The sequence below is a fragment of the Oncorhynchus mykiss genome, chromosome 13 (genome assembly GCF_057628025.1).
Source record: "Oncorhynchus mykiss isolate SJ-2025 chromosome 13, ASM5762802v1, whole genome shotgun sequence".
NCBI lineage: Eukaryota > Metazoa > Chordata > Actinopteri > Salmoniformes > Salmonidae > Oncorhynchus > Oncorhynchus mykiss.
This window is the reverse complement of record NC_143034.1, coordinates 34537954-34554176: the sequence shown is the minus strand read 5'-3', so window position 1 is coordinate 34554176 and position 16223 is coordinate 34537954. Positions and strand designations below refer to the sequence as shown.

The 16223-nt window shown below is 41.7% G+C and overlaps 1 protein-coding gene across 1 annotated transcript; it reads right to left on the bottom strand.

Moving 5' to 3' along the window:
• Positions 1-1967: 1967 nt before the first annotated feature.
• Positions 1968-15985, bottom strand: LOC118938247 (uncharacterized). The gene is made up of 2 exons (XM_036940694.2): positions 15464-15985; positions 1968-7105 (listed from the first exon to the last, which is right to left on the bottom strand). Exons 1-2 carry the CDS (start codon positions 15717-15719, stop codon positions 5193-5195), a joined length of 2169 nt encoding a protein of 722 aa, XP_036796589.1. The 5' UTR covers positions 15720-15985; the 3' UTR covers positions 1968-5192.
• Between the last annotated feature and the right edge of the window lie 238 nt (positions 15986-16223).

Sequence of the window (16223 nt, the reverse complement as noted above, 5' to 3'; positions counted from 1 at the left end):
TCCAATACAGTATGAGGTGAGAGGGTGAACTGACGTTGAACCGGGCAGTCAGCTGCTGCTCCAATACAGTATGAGGTGAGATGGTGAACTGATGTTGAACTGGGCAGTCAGTCATTCATTCTGTACTATGAGTCTAACAATTCAAATCAAATGTTTATCTTACAGTGAAATGCTTACTTACAAGCCCCTAACAAACAATCAATACAGTTAAAAAAAAAAGTACAAATAAGAATAGAAAATAAAAGGAACAAGTAATTAAAGATCAGAAGTTAAATAATATCTAGACTATATACAGGGGGTACCGGTACAAAGTCAATGTGCGGGGGCACTAGTTAGTGGAGGTAATTGAGGTAATATGTACATGTAGGTAGAGTTATTAAAGTGACTATGCATAGATGATAACAGAGAGTGGGGGGGGGGGGGCTTCCTCTGACACCGCCTGGGATAGAGGTCCTGGATGGCAGAAAGCTTGGCCCCAGTGATGTACTGGGCTGTACACACTACCCTCTGTAGTGCCTTGCGGTCGGAGGCAGAGCAGTTGCCATACCAGGCAGGGATACAACCAGGGATGCTCTCGATGGTGCAGCTGTAGAAACTTTTGAGGATCTGAGGACCCATGCTAAATCTTTTCAGTCACCTGAGGGGGAATAGGTTTTGTTGTGCCCTCTTTACGACTGTCTTGGTGTGTTTGGACCATGATAGTTTGTTAGTGATGTAGACACCAAGGAACTTGAAGCTCTCAACCTGCTCCACTACATCCCCGTCAATGAGAATGGAGGCGTGCTCGGTTTTCCTTTTCCTGTAGTCCAATATCATCTCCTTTGTCTTGATCACTTTAAGGGAGAGGTTGTTTTCCTGGCACCACACAGCCAGGTCTCTGACCTCCTCCATATAGGCTGGCGCATAGTTGTTGGTGATCAGGCCTACTGTTGTGGCATCGGCAAACTTAATGATGGTGTTGGAGTCGTGCCTGGCCATGCAGTTATGAGTGAACAGGGAGTACAGAAGGGGACTGAGCACGCACCCCTGAGGGGCCCCTTCGTTGAGGATCAGCGTGTTGTTACCTACCCTTAAAAAACATGAGCTGGCGCACACCTAGAAAAATAGTTTGTGTGGAGGTGCTGACTAACGGAGAATAAACTATAAACTATCAACATAAAGTCGCACACTACATGTATAAACTCCCAGCAATTTAATGGGTATTATCCAATGTTTCGGCATCACTGTTTCTTCCGAAGGGTGATGTCATGAATACTTGAACCAGGTTATGTAGACAAACAGTGTAAGTAGTGCAACCAATGACAATAGTGAGGGGTGTGTCATAATGATTAAGTTAATGAAAATTGGTGAAACTGTTACAAAATACTATATGGAATATTAAATATATTACGCTATTGTTTTCATATAGAAACATCATGGAATATTGTACATCATAGTAGCATCAACATACATTATTGTTTCATTCAATTTCACATAAGGATATTTCATATTTTCAAGTTCAGAAGTCAGAACCCATCACCTGCTATGTAAAAGAGACAGAATAATGCACAATGGCCAATTCTATCTAGGATCCTTGGGACATCCCTACCCTAAACCCTAAACCTAACCATTTTAAATGTCAACTTCAACGGGCTAGGGACGTCCCAAGGATGTATCTCTACCTGAAAATGCATGATCTAAGTGATTAATAGTTGGTATTCAGCAGTCCTTAAGCCTTAATTACTTTAATGAACTACTAAAATAGTGATTTTGTCAGACAGCAGCTCTATACTTTATTGACTGACTGATCCTTCCATCCAAGCCCCTGGTAGAGCCGGGGTTGGTGTTAACCACTCCAGAACACCTTCTGCAGGCTGGAAAAGTGGGATTGATCTGTTTGATCCATTTGTTTGTTTCAGTTTGCAGCAGTTGAATCCTTTCACATGGGATTGATACTGATTTTCATACTAAGAGGGACCAGGAGTCTGTTGATTGGTCGGTCATTTGTTGAAATCAAATCAAACTTTATTTGTACAGCACATTTCAGAATGAATGCAACACAATGGCTTCACAGGAAAAAAACTATGAAAATAAACAGAAATATTTAGTACACCAAAGAGAAGACAAATGATCACCCTAAGAAAATGCCATTGATTAAAATATTAAGAGGCCAGACACACTTAAATAGAACCTGGACCAGCCAGCACAGATATAACACATACTGACTAACGAGGTGACACCAATCAGTGCGTCCTACGTGCTAACGAGCTAGACGGCTAAAGTCCAACCTCAAAACATAAATGGAAAAACCAAAGCCTGGAACACCTTCCCCTTTAAGACAACAAATATATCCTATATTTTTGTTGGACAAGTTTGCTCACCACCAACAGAAAACAACTTCCATTTCACATTATAATCAACTACAATGCTTCACCTTCACCAATATAAACATGGTGTCTACTGGCTGTCAACAATTAAAAACAAACATTCAAAAACACATTCCCAATTAATAATAAACAATCTCCTTTTTATTTCTATAGAATCCTAAAACTCACTAGCTTCTAGAACTCTCGTCCCCTTGGAACGAGCCCAAACAAAACTCAAATCAAATTGTATTAGTCACATGCACCGAATACAACAGTGCAGTTTCAATACGGAAAAGAAAAAGAGATAAAACTCCAAATAAACACACTGGCTAAACGCAAAACACAAATCTTTTTGGCCCCAGAGATAATCAGCAACCAAGTTGTCCTTATCACGGACATGTCTGATTTCAAGAGGAAACTCCTGCGATATCCGTAGTAACTTTCCACCTCACTGCGGAGCTTCTCTCTCCTTTCAGGGTTCACTCGATAGGTATGTTGTTGGATCAGGGCCCAGTCCCCAATGTCATGCTCTAGTACATTTGGTTTGGCACATGTGAGAATTAACCCCGATATTCTAAAAACAGGGCAACAATGTCAATAATTGTACCAAATAATTGTCAGTTGGTTGCATTAATAAATATCACTACCAAATGTTACATGAAATGTACATATGAAATATTTGATTGCATAGTCATATTTTCAACGTCTTTTCAATGACATTTTGCTTGGTGGGATAGCTCAATGTCAAAACACGTTTTAACGTGTCAAAATCAATAACCAATATGCAGAAACAGTTTGGGATAAATTGAAAAGCTAAACATAACATGTGCTATATACACAAACATCTGCCACAATAATCGTATTACTTGTATTTTTTTAAACAAGCTCCTTATAAACTGCACAAGCACCAACAACGCTGTTGTTTTGACAAGTAGCAATCGATTAGGCGGGAAATTAGGTTGTACGTGCTGTTGAAACTGACACAACAACAAAAACAGGGAAATGGGAGACATTTTACCTCACTGGTTAGAGGACAACCTGCAGAAGAGTCAGCTACATTTGGGAGTGATGCTTATAAATTTAGGGGTCGCTAAACAAGGGAATGCAACACGTATTTGTCATCACTCATCGATATCATGCTAAAATCATTCATGCCGAGAGGGGAGATGAGGTTGCACATCCTGTTAAAATGAACAGCTCAAAATCTACACGGAATCTGGGAGTAATGTGTACATCCCTGGTTAGAGGCAATTTGTAGAAAACAGCTTGCCACATTTTGAAGTGTTGCATTTTGATTCAAGTGGGTCACAACTTCTAATTCTAAGCAAACAGCTGGAGGCAGGGCTTTCTCCTATAGAGCTCCATTTTTTATGGAATGGTCTGCCTACCCATGTGAGAGACGCAGACTCGGTCTCAACCTTTGTCTTTACTGAAGACTCATCTCTTCAGTAGGTCATATGATTGAGTGTAGTCTGGCCCAGGAGTGTGAAGGTGAACGGAAAGGCTCTGGAGCAACGAACCACCCTTGCTGTCTCTGCCTGGCCGGTTCCCGTCTCTCCACTGGGATTCTCTGCCTCTAACCCTATTACAGGGGCTGAGTCACTGGCTTACTGGTGCTCTTTCATGCCGTCCCTAGGAGGGGTGCGTCACTTGAGTGGGTTGAGTCACTGACGTGATCTTCCTGTCTGGGTTGGCGCCCCACCCCCCCTTGGGTTGTGCCATGGGGGAGATCTTTGTGGGCTATATTCAGCCTTGTCTCAGGATGGCAAGTTGGTGGTTGAAGATATATCCCTCTAGTGGTGTGGGGGCTATGCTTTGGCAAAGTGTGTGGGGTTATATCCTTCCTGTTTGGCCCTGTCCGGGGGTATCATTGGATGGGGCCACAGTGTCTCCTGACCCCTCATGTCTCAGCCTCCAGTATTTATGCTGCAGTAGTTTATGTGTTGGGGGGCTAGGGTCAGTTTGATATATCTGGAGTACTTCTCCTGTCTTATCAAGTGTTCTGTGTGAATTTAAGTATGCTCTCTCTAATTCTGTCTTTCTTTCTCTCTCGAAGGACCTGAGCCCTAGGACCATGCCTCAGGACTACCTGGCATGATGACTTCTTGCTGTCCCCAGCCCACCTGGCCGTGCTGCTGCGGCTATGGAACCCTGACCTGTTCACCGGACGTGCAACCTGTCCCAGACCTGCTGTTTTCAACTCTCTAGAGACGGCAGGAGCGGTAGAGATACTCCTAATGATAAGCCAACTGACATTTACTCCTGAGGTGCTGCACCCTCGACAACAACTGTGATTATTATTATTTGACCATGCTGGTCATTTATGAACATCTTGTCCATGTTCTGTTATAATCTCCACCCGGCACAGCCAGAAGAGGACTGGCCACCCCTCATAGCCTGGTCCCTCTCTAGGTTTCTTCCTAGGTTTTGGCCTTTCTAGGGAGTTTTTCCTAGCCACCGTGCTTCTACACCTGCATTGCTTGCTGTTTGGGGTTTTAGGCTGGGCTTCTGTACAACACTTTGAGATATCAGCTGATGTAAGAATGCCTATATAAATACATTTGATTTGATTAATTTTTTTGTTTGTCAATTTTTGTTAAATCACATGAATATAACTCTTCCATTTCAGAGCCTGGATTTTTTGCCTGGATTTTTCCCCTGAGGCTAATATCCATATCATGTTGAAATCAATTCATAAGGGGGAAAACGTTTAGGTTTCTACATTGTGACATCATTAAAATATTTCTACTACAATGTTAAAACATTCTACCATTATTTCATTGATATTATGAAACAACACCTTCATATATGTATTTTCTAATATTTGATCAGAGATCTTTTATAAGATTATCTCTGGTCACAGCTATGAGATTTCTCTCCTGTGTGTGTTCTCTGGTGTAGAGTCAGAGAGCCAGATGTAGCAAATCTCTTTCCACATTGATCACAGCTATACGGTTTCTCTCCTGTGTGAATTCTCAGGTGTAGTGTTAGATGGTTAGATTGACGAAAACTCTTCCCACATTGACCACAGCTATAAGGTTTCTCTCCTGTGTGTGTTCTCTGGTGTACTGTCAGAGAGCTAGATGAAGTAAAACTCCTCCAACATTGATCACAGCTATAAGGTTTCTCTCCTGTGTGTGTTCTCTGGTGTAAAGTCAGCTGGTTTGATGTAGCAAAACTCTTCCCACATTGACCACAGATATATGGTTTCTCTCCCGTGTGTGTTCTCTGGTGTAAAGTCAGCTGGTTTGATGTAACAAAACTCTTCCCACATTGATCACAGCTATAAGATTTCTCTCCTGTGTGTGTTCTCTGGTGTTGAGTCAGATGCCAAGATCGAGCATAACTCTTCCCACATTGATCACAGCTAAAAGGTTTCTCTCCTGTGTGTGTTCTCTGGTGAAGAGTCAGAGAGCTGGATGCAGCAAATCTCTTCCCACATTGATCACATATATAAGATTTCTCTCCTGTGTGAATTCTTTGGTGTAGTGTCAGATGGCTGGATTGACTAAAACTCTTCCCACATTGATCACAGCTATAAGGTTTCTCTCCTGTGTGAATTCTCTGGTGAAGTGTCAGGTGGCTAGATTGACTAAAACTCTTCCCACATTGATCACAGCTAAAAGGTTTCTCTCCTGTGTGTGTTCTCTGGTGAAGAGTCAGAGAGCCAGATGCAGCAAATCTCTTCCCACAGTGATCACAGCTATAAGGTTTCTCTCCCGTGTGTGTTCTCTGGTGTAAAGTCAGCTGGTTTGATGTAACAAAACTCTTCCCACATTGATCACAGCTATAAGGTTTCTCTCCTGTGTGTGTTCTCTGGTGTTGAGTCAGATGCCAAGATCGAGCATAACTCTTCCCACATTGATCACAGCTAAAAGATTTCTCTCCTGTGTGTGTTCTCTGGTGAAGAGTCAGAGAGCTAGATGCAGCAAATCTCTTCCCACATTGATCACATATATAAGATTTCTCTCCTGTGTGAATTCTTTGGTGTAGTGTCAGATGGCTGGATTGACTAAAACTCTTCCCACATTGATCACAGCTATAAGGTTTCTCTCCTGTGTGAATTCTCTTGTGAAGTGTCAGGTGGCTAGATTTACTAAAACTCTTCCCACATTGATCACAGCTATAAGGTTTCTCTCCTGTGTGAATTCTCTGGTGAAGTGTCAGGTGGCTAGATTGACTAAAACTCTTCCCACATTGATCACAGCTATAAGGTTTCTCTCCTGTGTGTGTTCTCTGGTGAAGAGTCAGAGAGCCAGATGCAGCAAATCTCTTCCCACAGTGATCACAGCTATAAGGTTTCTTTCCTGTGTGTGTTCTCTGGTGCACTGTCAGATCTCCAGATTGACTAAAATTCTTCCCACATTGATCACAGCTAAAAGGTTTCTCTCCTGTGTGTGTTCTCTGGTGAAGAGTCAGAGAGCCAGATGCAGCAAATCTCTTCCCACAGTGATCACAGCTATAAGGTTTCTTTCCTGTGTGTGTTCTCTGGTGCACTGTCAGATCTCCAGATTGACTAAATCTCTTCCCACATTGACCACAGCTATAAGGTTTCTCTCCGGTGTGTGTTCTCTGATGAATTGTAATGCCTGATGAGGTGAATCTCTTCCCACAGTCAGAGCAGCAGTGAGATCCCTTCCCTGTGGGTCTCTGCAGGTATTTATTGAGGTGTTTTGATCTGGAGAGACTATTCTCTGCCTTTTTAGCATCATGAGGTTGTTGAGGCTCCCCAGAGGATCCACGATAGTCCCATATCTCTCCTGTCGGAACAACAAAGTCAGACAGATGATTAACGGCCCACAACAGCAGAAATCCACTGTAAACAGCGTAGCCATGATGTTGTACAACAATTGACATCTGTAATGAATGTTAAAATTATGTGACAATTGTCTTAAAATGAGCAAGAATAGTCATATTTTGTCTTGTTTTCACATTAGTAGTAACATCGACGATTGTAGACTAGAAACAAGTTATTAATGTTGTTGAAACTATAAGCAGTGTGCCAGACGACTTCTGGTCTCCAATTTAGGCCCCTTTCTGTGTTTAATAAAATTGCGGCATGAGTGCGATGCACATACAATTTAATTGCAGAAACTCCTCCCTGCTTATGAGGAAACCGCTAGTTATGGATGAAGTATATCTGGTTGCAGAAACTCCTCCCTGCTAATGAGGAAACCACTAGTTATGGACGTAGTATATATCTGCCTGGAGCAAAAATGGTGAGCAAAGATTTGTGTTTTCACAATGTATTCTGAATATGGGAAAACTCAGGGGAGTAACCTCTATGTCCAGGTTGCTTATGAGTGCATTTCACACTACTTTGGATTATAATTGTAAGGCTCGTTTGAATGTCCTGCTTAATATAATGTTTGTGTCATCATCGCAAATTAACCGCTTTGTATTTAAAAAACACTTCAACCATTAAAAATGCTCTTTGTCTAGCTTTTCCATCAACCTGACAATGAGGGTTTGTACACTGTTTGCCAAATTGGCCAATAACGTCACCTAACAACAAATATACCTGTAATGAACAAAGAAGCACTTTGGTTGTTGTTGCACGACATACATAGTGTACTCTGGGACCCATAACAACAACATAGACCTACTGTAGGACCCATAACTTCCCCTAACAACAACATAGCCCTACTGTAGGACCAATAACTTCCCCTAACAACAACATAGCCCTACTGTAGGACCCATAACTTCCCCTAACAACAACATAGACCTACTGTAGGACCCATAACTTCCCCTAACAACAACATAGACCTACTGTAGGACCCATAACTTCACCTAACAACGAATATAGGAAAATATCTGTGTGTGTTCAATAGTCTATCTATCAAGGAATGTTATTGTCTGCTTGATTTACTGTAGGGTCTCGTTAGTCTGTTTGCACACAGAGATAGTTAGCTCATAATGTGTAGATTCAGACACATTATGAGCTAACTATCTCTGTGTGCAAACAGACTAACGAGACCCTACAGTAAATCAAGCAGACAATAACATTATAAACATCAATTTGTTAGGGATGTTGGATCCAACATGGAGCACAGCATAACTGTCTTTACCAGAGTAATGAATGAAGAAGCACTTTGGTTGTTGTTGCATGTCTTGATGTTTGTCATTTCACTGGAATTCAGAAAATGTTTTCCTGGATCAGCTGATGATAGTTGAACATGTGACTAACAAAACAGCTACAGTATTAAGAATTATGTGTAATTATGGAAGAACCGCATTAATGACAGTATCCATTTGGGCGTTGTCAATAAAGTTACGATTATTATTTTTTTTTTTTACCTTTATTTAACCAGGTAGGCCAGTTGAGAACAAGTTCTCATTTACAACTGCGACCTGGCCAAGATAAAGCAAAGCAGTACGACCAAAACAACACCACCGAGCTACACGTGGGATAAACAAACGTACAGTCAATAACACAATAGAAAAATCTATATACAGTGCTTGCAAATGGAGTATGGAGGTAAGGCAATAAAAAGGCCATAGTAGCGAAGTAATTACAATTTATCAAATTAACACTGGAGTGACAGATCTGCAGATGATGATGTGCAAGTAGAAATACTGGTGTGCAAATGAGCAGAAAAAAGTAAATAAAAACATGGGGATGAGGTAGGCAGTTGGATGGGCTATTTACAGATGGGCTGTGTACAGCTGCAGCGATCGGTAAGCTGCTCAGATAGCTGATGCTTAGTGACGGAGGTGTTTGTCTCCAACTTCAGCGATTTTTGCAATTCGTTCCAGTCACTGGCAGCAGCGAACTGGAAGGAAATGCGGCCAACGTAGGTGTTGGCTTTGGGGATGACCAGTGAGATATACCTCCTGGAGCGTGTGCTATGGGTGGGTGTTGCTATGGTGACCAGAGAGGTGAGTGTAGGCGGCCTAGCAAAGACTTATAGATGACCTGGTGCCAGGTGGTTTGGCGACGAATATGTAGCGAGGGCCAGCCAACGAGAGCATACATGTCCTAATGGTGGGTGGTATATGGGGCTTTGGTGACAAAATGGATGGCACTGTGATAGACTGCATCCAGTTTGCTGAGTAGAGTGTTGGAGGCTATTTTGTAAATGACATCGCCAAAGTTAAGGATCGATAGGATAGTCAGTTTTACGAGGGTATGTTTGGCAGCGTGAGTGAAGGAGGCTTTGTTGCGAAATAGGAAGTCGATTCTAGATTTAATTTTGGATTGGAAATGCTTAATATTAGTCTGGAAGGAGAGTTTACAGTCTAGCCAGACACCTAGGTATAGTTGTCCACATATTCTAAGTTAGAACCGTCCAGAGTAGTGATGCTGTACAGGCGGGTGCGGGCAGCGATCGGTTGAAGAGCATACATTTATATTTACTAGCTTTTAAGAGCAGTTGGGGGCCACGGATGGAGTGTTTTATGGCATTGAAGTTCGTTTGGAGGTTTGTTAACACAGTGTCCAAAAAAGGGCCAGATGTATACAGAATGGTGTCGTCTGCATAGAGGTGGATCAAGGAATCACCTGCAGCAAGAGCAACATTGTTGGTATATACAGAGAAAAGAGTTGGTCCGAGAATTGAACCCTGCAGTACCTCCATAGAGACTGCCAGAGGTCCAGACAACAGGCCCTCCGATATGACACATTGAACTCTGTCTGAGAAGTAGTTGGTGACCCAGGCGAGTCGGTCATTTGAGAAACGAAGGCTGTTGAGTCTGCCGATAAGATTACGGTAATTGACAAAGTCGAAAGCCTTGGCCAGGTTGATAAAGACGGCTTTTATCAATGGCTGTTATGATATCATTTAGTACCTTGAGCGTGGCTGAAGTGCACCCGTGACCAGCTCGGAAACTGGATTGCACAGCGGAGACGGTACGGTGGGATTAAAAATGGTCAGTGATCTGTTTGTTAACTTGACTTTCGAAGACTTTAGAACGGCAGGGCAGGATGGATATAGGTCTGTAATAGTTTGGGTCAGAGTGTCACCCCCTGTGAAGAGGGGGATGATCGCGGAAGCGGTCCAATCTTTAGGAATCTCGGACGATATGGAAGAGAGGTTGAACAGACTAGTAATAGGGGTTGCCACAATGGCGGCAGATAATTTTAGAAAGAGAGGGTCCAGATTGTCTAGCCCAGCTGATTTGTACGGGTCCAGGTTTTGAAACTCTTTCAGAACATCAGCGATCTGGATTTGGGTGAAGGAGAAGCTGGGGAGGCTTGGGGAAGTAGCTGCAGAGGGTGGGGAGCTGTTGGCCGGGTTTGGGGTAGCCAGGAGGAAAGCATGGCCAGCCGTATAGAAATGCTTATTGAAATTCTCAATTATCGTGGAGTTATAGGTGGTGACAGTGTTTCCTAGCCTCAGTGTAGTGGGCAGCTGGGATAAGGTACTCTTATTCTCCATGGACTTTACAGTGTCCCAAAAATGTTGGAGTTAGAGCTACAGGATGCAAATTTCTGTTTGAAAAAGCTAGCCTTTGCTTTCCTAACTGACTGTGTGTATTGGTTCCTGACCTCTGAAAAGTTGCATATCGGAGACTATTCGATGCTAGTACAGTACGCCACAGGATGTTTTTGTGCTGGTCAAGGCAGTCAGGTCTGGAGTGAACCAAGGGCTATATCTGTTCTTAGTTCTACATTTTTTGAAAGGGGCATGCTTATTTAAGGTGGTGAGGAAATTACAATTAATGAACAACCAGGCATCTCCTACTGAAGGGATGAGGTCAAAATCCTTCCAGGATACCCGGGCCAGGTAAATTAGAAAGGCCTGCTCGCAGAAGTGTTTTGGGGAGCGTTTTACAGTGATGAGGGGTGATCGTTTGACCGTGGACCCATAACGGATGCAGGTAATGAGGCAGTGATCGCTGATATCCTGATTGAAAACAGCAGTGTATTTGGAGGGCAAGTTGGTCAGGATAATATCTATGAGGGAGCCCATGTTTACGGATTTAGGTTTGTACCCGGTGGGTTCCTTGAAAATGTGTGTGACATTGAGGGCATCTAGCTTGGATTGTAGGACGGCCGGAGTGTTAACCTCACTAGGGTAGAGGGCACTATTTTCACTTCCGGATGAAAAGCGTGCCCAAAGTAAACTTGGTAGATTTGGATAGAAAACGCTAAAGTTTCCAAAACTGTTAAAATAATGTCTGAGTATAACAGAGCTGATAAGACATGCGATGTTCTATGTTCTGATGGCTAGCAGCTGATGGAGGTTCTTGCTATAAGGTCTATAAAAAAAAAATAGCAGATCCATATCACATTGGGTGAGGCGGGTTGCCGGAAGGTATATTTAATTTAAAAATGTAAACGATTGAAATATATTGCAATATACACAAAAAAAGATGAAAATAAACATACCATTTACAACAAACACGTCTTAATGCTACGCCATCTTGGATTACAAGATGACTCTGTTAAAAAAACACTGGATCTAGCAAACTCTGAAATTATTTTGTATTTCTGTGTCCACGAAAACTGTTTTCCCAGCGTAACATAAGTAGCCACTAAATGATATAGTTCGAGAGCATTTCAGAATACAAAAAACTGTCAGACAGCCAGGTCCCCTATTTAAGTTGAAGTTCATCATATGACAAGAGTAGGAGGGAAACTAGGTACAACACACTAATAAATCCACACGTTATGACTATAACTACTGTTCCCTGAAGGAGGGAAAATAGGTGCAACATAGTATCAAATCCACGCCTCCCTGGAAGCCCCGCCTTCCACAGGTGATGAGAGTGAGGCTTGGATTTATTCCTTAAATTTAATACAGCTCTTCACCGACCCAGGAAAGGGCAGGAACAAACAGGCGTTGTACCTCGTTTCCCTCCTTCAGGGAAGTGTAAATATAATCAAAGTTACACTCCCTTTCAGTCGGTCAACTTCAGTACAACTTACTATGGGGAAATAAAATAATTCCCCAACCGACCCAAACGGATCCTAAATGAAACGGCCCATGGCAGACCACCCAGACCTGACCCTACAAGATGCATCAGTTTTGTCAATTTATTCATTGTCTTTTGTTTGAAACACTCCTGTCAATGTTGAGTAAGGATGCACACCTGATTACCCATATAAAAGTAGGATTAATCTATCTGGCCTGCACACAAATGTAGGCCTATAAATGTGCCCATTTGGGGATGTCTGATAGTATTTCTCATTGTCTTAACGCTGCACCACTAATGAGTTGTGGAGCTTCTCAATTTGTTTTATTCACCTCCAAACAGCAAGTTTACAAAGTCTAATCAAAATCAATTGCGAATGACAATAGGACCTCAAAGTATTTTTGTAAAATATTTCCAGCTCTCGCCCTTTCGATAACCACTCGGCATAAAAGGGAAAAATGTAATGTGGAAATGTCATAAAATACCTGATTACTTCTTATCCTTTTCAACAAATAGCCTACAGCTGTGTCTGTCCAGAACTCACTGGAGCAGGAAACTGAGGGCCTAGAATATTTTATACAATATTGCAAGCTTGCTATCCGAGTTTCCTGACCCAGTTGATAGTTGATACAATGTTTCAAGTTTGTTGTAGACGGGCCATTTGCAACCAATGTGATTTCTAGGATATGTATTTTTATCAGGATATTTTTTACCTGCAGAATGCAATGTTTTATTTGTTGGCTTTATGTAGGCAATTTTTTTTACATAGTGAAATGAAAATCATAACTGGCACACAGATTAGCAGAAATGTTGAGATAAATTGGCAATCCAACTGGAAAAGGTTGCAGACTGCTGGTGTAGTCTATTACTAGTCTATCTATCTGTAGTCTATTACTGCAAACTTCAGGAGCAAAACGGCAGAATTTACAAAGTCCAGCTGTATCTCCCTCTGAAAAATGAGGGAGATACAGCACTTTCAATGAGTGGACAGCGGCAATTTTCAGCCATGAGCCCAGCGCGTGATCGGGAGCACGCATTTCTTGTTTACCTTTTCTATTGATGAAGCTTTTGTCCTGTTGAAATTTATTGAATATTTATGACAAAAACAACCTGAGGATTGATTTTAAACATTGTTTGACATGTTTCTACGAACTTTTATGGTACTTTTTTAAACATTTCGTCTGATGTTGAGAGCGCGCAGTGTGACCTTTGATTACTGAACTAAACGCACCAACAAAACTGAGGGACATTATCGAACAAATTGAACATTTATTGTCTAACATGGAGACCTGGGAGTGCCACCAGAGGAAGATCAAAGGTAAGTGACTAACTTGAATGCTATTTCTAACTTTTGTGAAACCTCTCCTTGGTTGGAAAATGGCTGTATGGTTTTCTGTGGGTAGGCGCTGCCCTAACATAATCGCATGGTGTGCTTTCGTCGTAAAGCCTTTTTGAAATCTGACACAGCGGTTAGATTAACAAGATGTTTATCTTTAATCCTATGTATAAAACTTGTATTTTTCATCAATGTTTATGGTGAGTATTTCTGTAATTTCATTTGGCTCTCTGAAATTTCACTGGATGCTTGTTTTAAACAATGATTACTGTACATAACGCGCCAATTTCAACTGGGGGTTTTGGACATAATCGAACAAAACACACATTTATTTTGTAACATGAAGTCCTGTGAGTGCCATCTGATGAAGATCAAAGGTTAGTGATTAATTTAATCGCTATTTCTGACTTTTGTGAGCCCTCTCCTTGGCTGGTAAATGGCTGTATGGTTTTCTGTGACAAGGCGCTGACGTAACATAATAAGATGGTGTGCTTTCGCCGTAAAGCCTTTTTGAAATCATACACTGTGGTAGGATTTACAAGACGTTTATCTTTAAAATGGTGTATAATACTTGTATGTTTGAGGAATTGTGAAATTTGGATTTCTGTTGTTTTGAATTTGTCGCCCTGCAATTTCACTTGCTGTTTTCGAGGTTGGACGCTACCGTCCCGCCGGTGTCAGACAGGTTAAAGCATCAGACAAGTTCAGTACGTATATTTGATTTTATAAAAACACATGGGGCAATTGGCAGAAAGAACAGATGACTCTTGGTTGACCAAGATGTATTTTAGTTGGGGACGGAACTAGAACATGATTTTGGGGCTCCCAGGTGGCGCAGAGGACACTGCATCTCAGGGCTTGAGGCGCCACCACAGACACCCTGGATCAAATCCAGGCTGTATCACAACCGACCGTGATTGGGAGTCCCATAGGGCGGCGCACAATTGGCCCAGCGTCGTCCGGGGTAGGCAGTCATTGTAAATAAGAATTTGTTCATAACTGACTTGCCTAGTTAAATAAAGATTACATTTTTTTACACATCCGCCAAGGCACCAACTTTGAGAAGGTTTTAAAGCAAATGTTTCAAACCAATTCATGAATGTAATTGAATCTAGGTATGTCTTGCCTTTAATGTAAGGGCATGAAAAAAGAATTGGCTGAACATTATACAATGACTTAACAACAGCTCTAATCATTTGCCTCCACAGGACATCTTCACAGGCAGTTCTAGAATATACTATATATCCTAGAAACCTGGTTAAACTATCATTATGACATCATGGATGAATTCTAGAATATACTATATAGCCTAGAAACCTGGTTAAACTATCATTATGACATCATGGATGGCCAGTCCTTGTATTCATAGTGTAGTGAATTCAGGGGGTAGCCCTGAGCTGAAGTCAAACTTGGGTCCAACGACTGTCAAGTCAACACCATATAATTGTTATGCCAAGATGTCTGAACTTCTTGACGAGGTCGCTAGGTGTTGGGTTACGGTTTCTACAATAGCGTTCTCTATGAATGTGAGAGTGGTTACACTTCTCCCATCCCTCAGCTGTTTATCAAACCAAGTCTCTGGGCAGCCATTTTGTTGCTGTTTAAAAAAAACACACAACCCAGCAATCTGCAGTTCAAACAATAACATGGCAGATTTGTCATTCCACCACTGTTTTGGTAATACAATGATTATGGGGTTGGAGAAATGTTACATGGTTTCTAAACATTAGAGTAAAAAAAAAACTTTTTGGGGGATCTGATGGGGTACAACAGTTGAACTAAGCTCATGAAGCATGTGTTATATTGTTCAAGAATCATTTAAAAGTCACAATATGGATGTAGCAATTGCAGATTTCCGCTTTAACACCAAACATCAGTTTAACAACTGCAGAGTTTGTGCCTCTGTTTTTAAGACAGTACTTACTAGTGTTAATCAGGGAACGGTTTCTCAAAACCGTCTTATGGCTGAATTCATCCTTAGAACCATTGGATGCCTTAAGATGCGTTTGGAAAACCGGGCCCAGATATCCAGGTTCCTCCTCTCCTTTTACTGTAACATCCTCCTCTTTCACTCTGAACGCGTCCTCCTCTTCTTTCACAGTAACGGCCTCACTCTCTACTTCTTGTTTTACTGTGATATCCTCCTCTTCTTTAGCAGGGGAGTAGCTTAGTGACCGCATGGTCGAGGATGTTAGCTAGCTAGGCTAATGTTAATTTAACCAGCCCGCTAGCTGACTAACAACAACACCGTACATATTAAATTAAATCGGATAACTAACTAGACGACAGAAGTGGGTTTAAAACACAATGGCTAATATACACTAAAACGTCTAAAGAGCTTATTGGCTCGGCTACTTTGTCTAGCAAGCTACCGAGGTGTCTGACGAACTGTTGTTGCTGCTGTTGAAAGAAGCGTTCCGTCCACTAGATTATACGTCACACCAACAGCATAAACTTAAATTCCCAGACCGCCATCTGTTGACTGGAGTGGGTAAACGCAGTTGAGTAAAATGTATATTTTATCTTCAGACAAGTTAAAGTGTAGGAAGCATTAGTTTTTACCCACCAGTGTAACAATACAGTGTGGTTAAAGACTTAGTAAGCTAGTTGTAGGTAGTCACGAGACGGTTACCTGTAAGTACAAACACTTATGTTTTCGCGTAATTACAAATTAATTAACTATG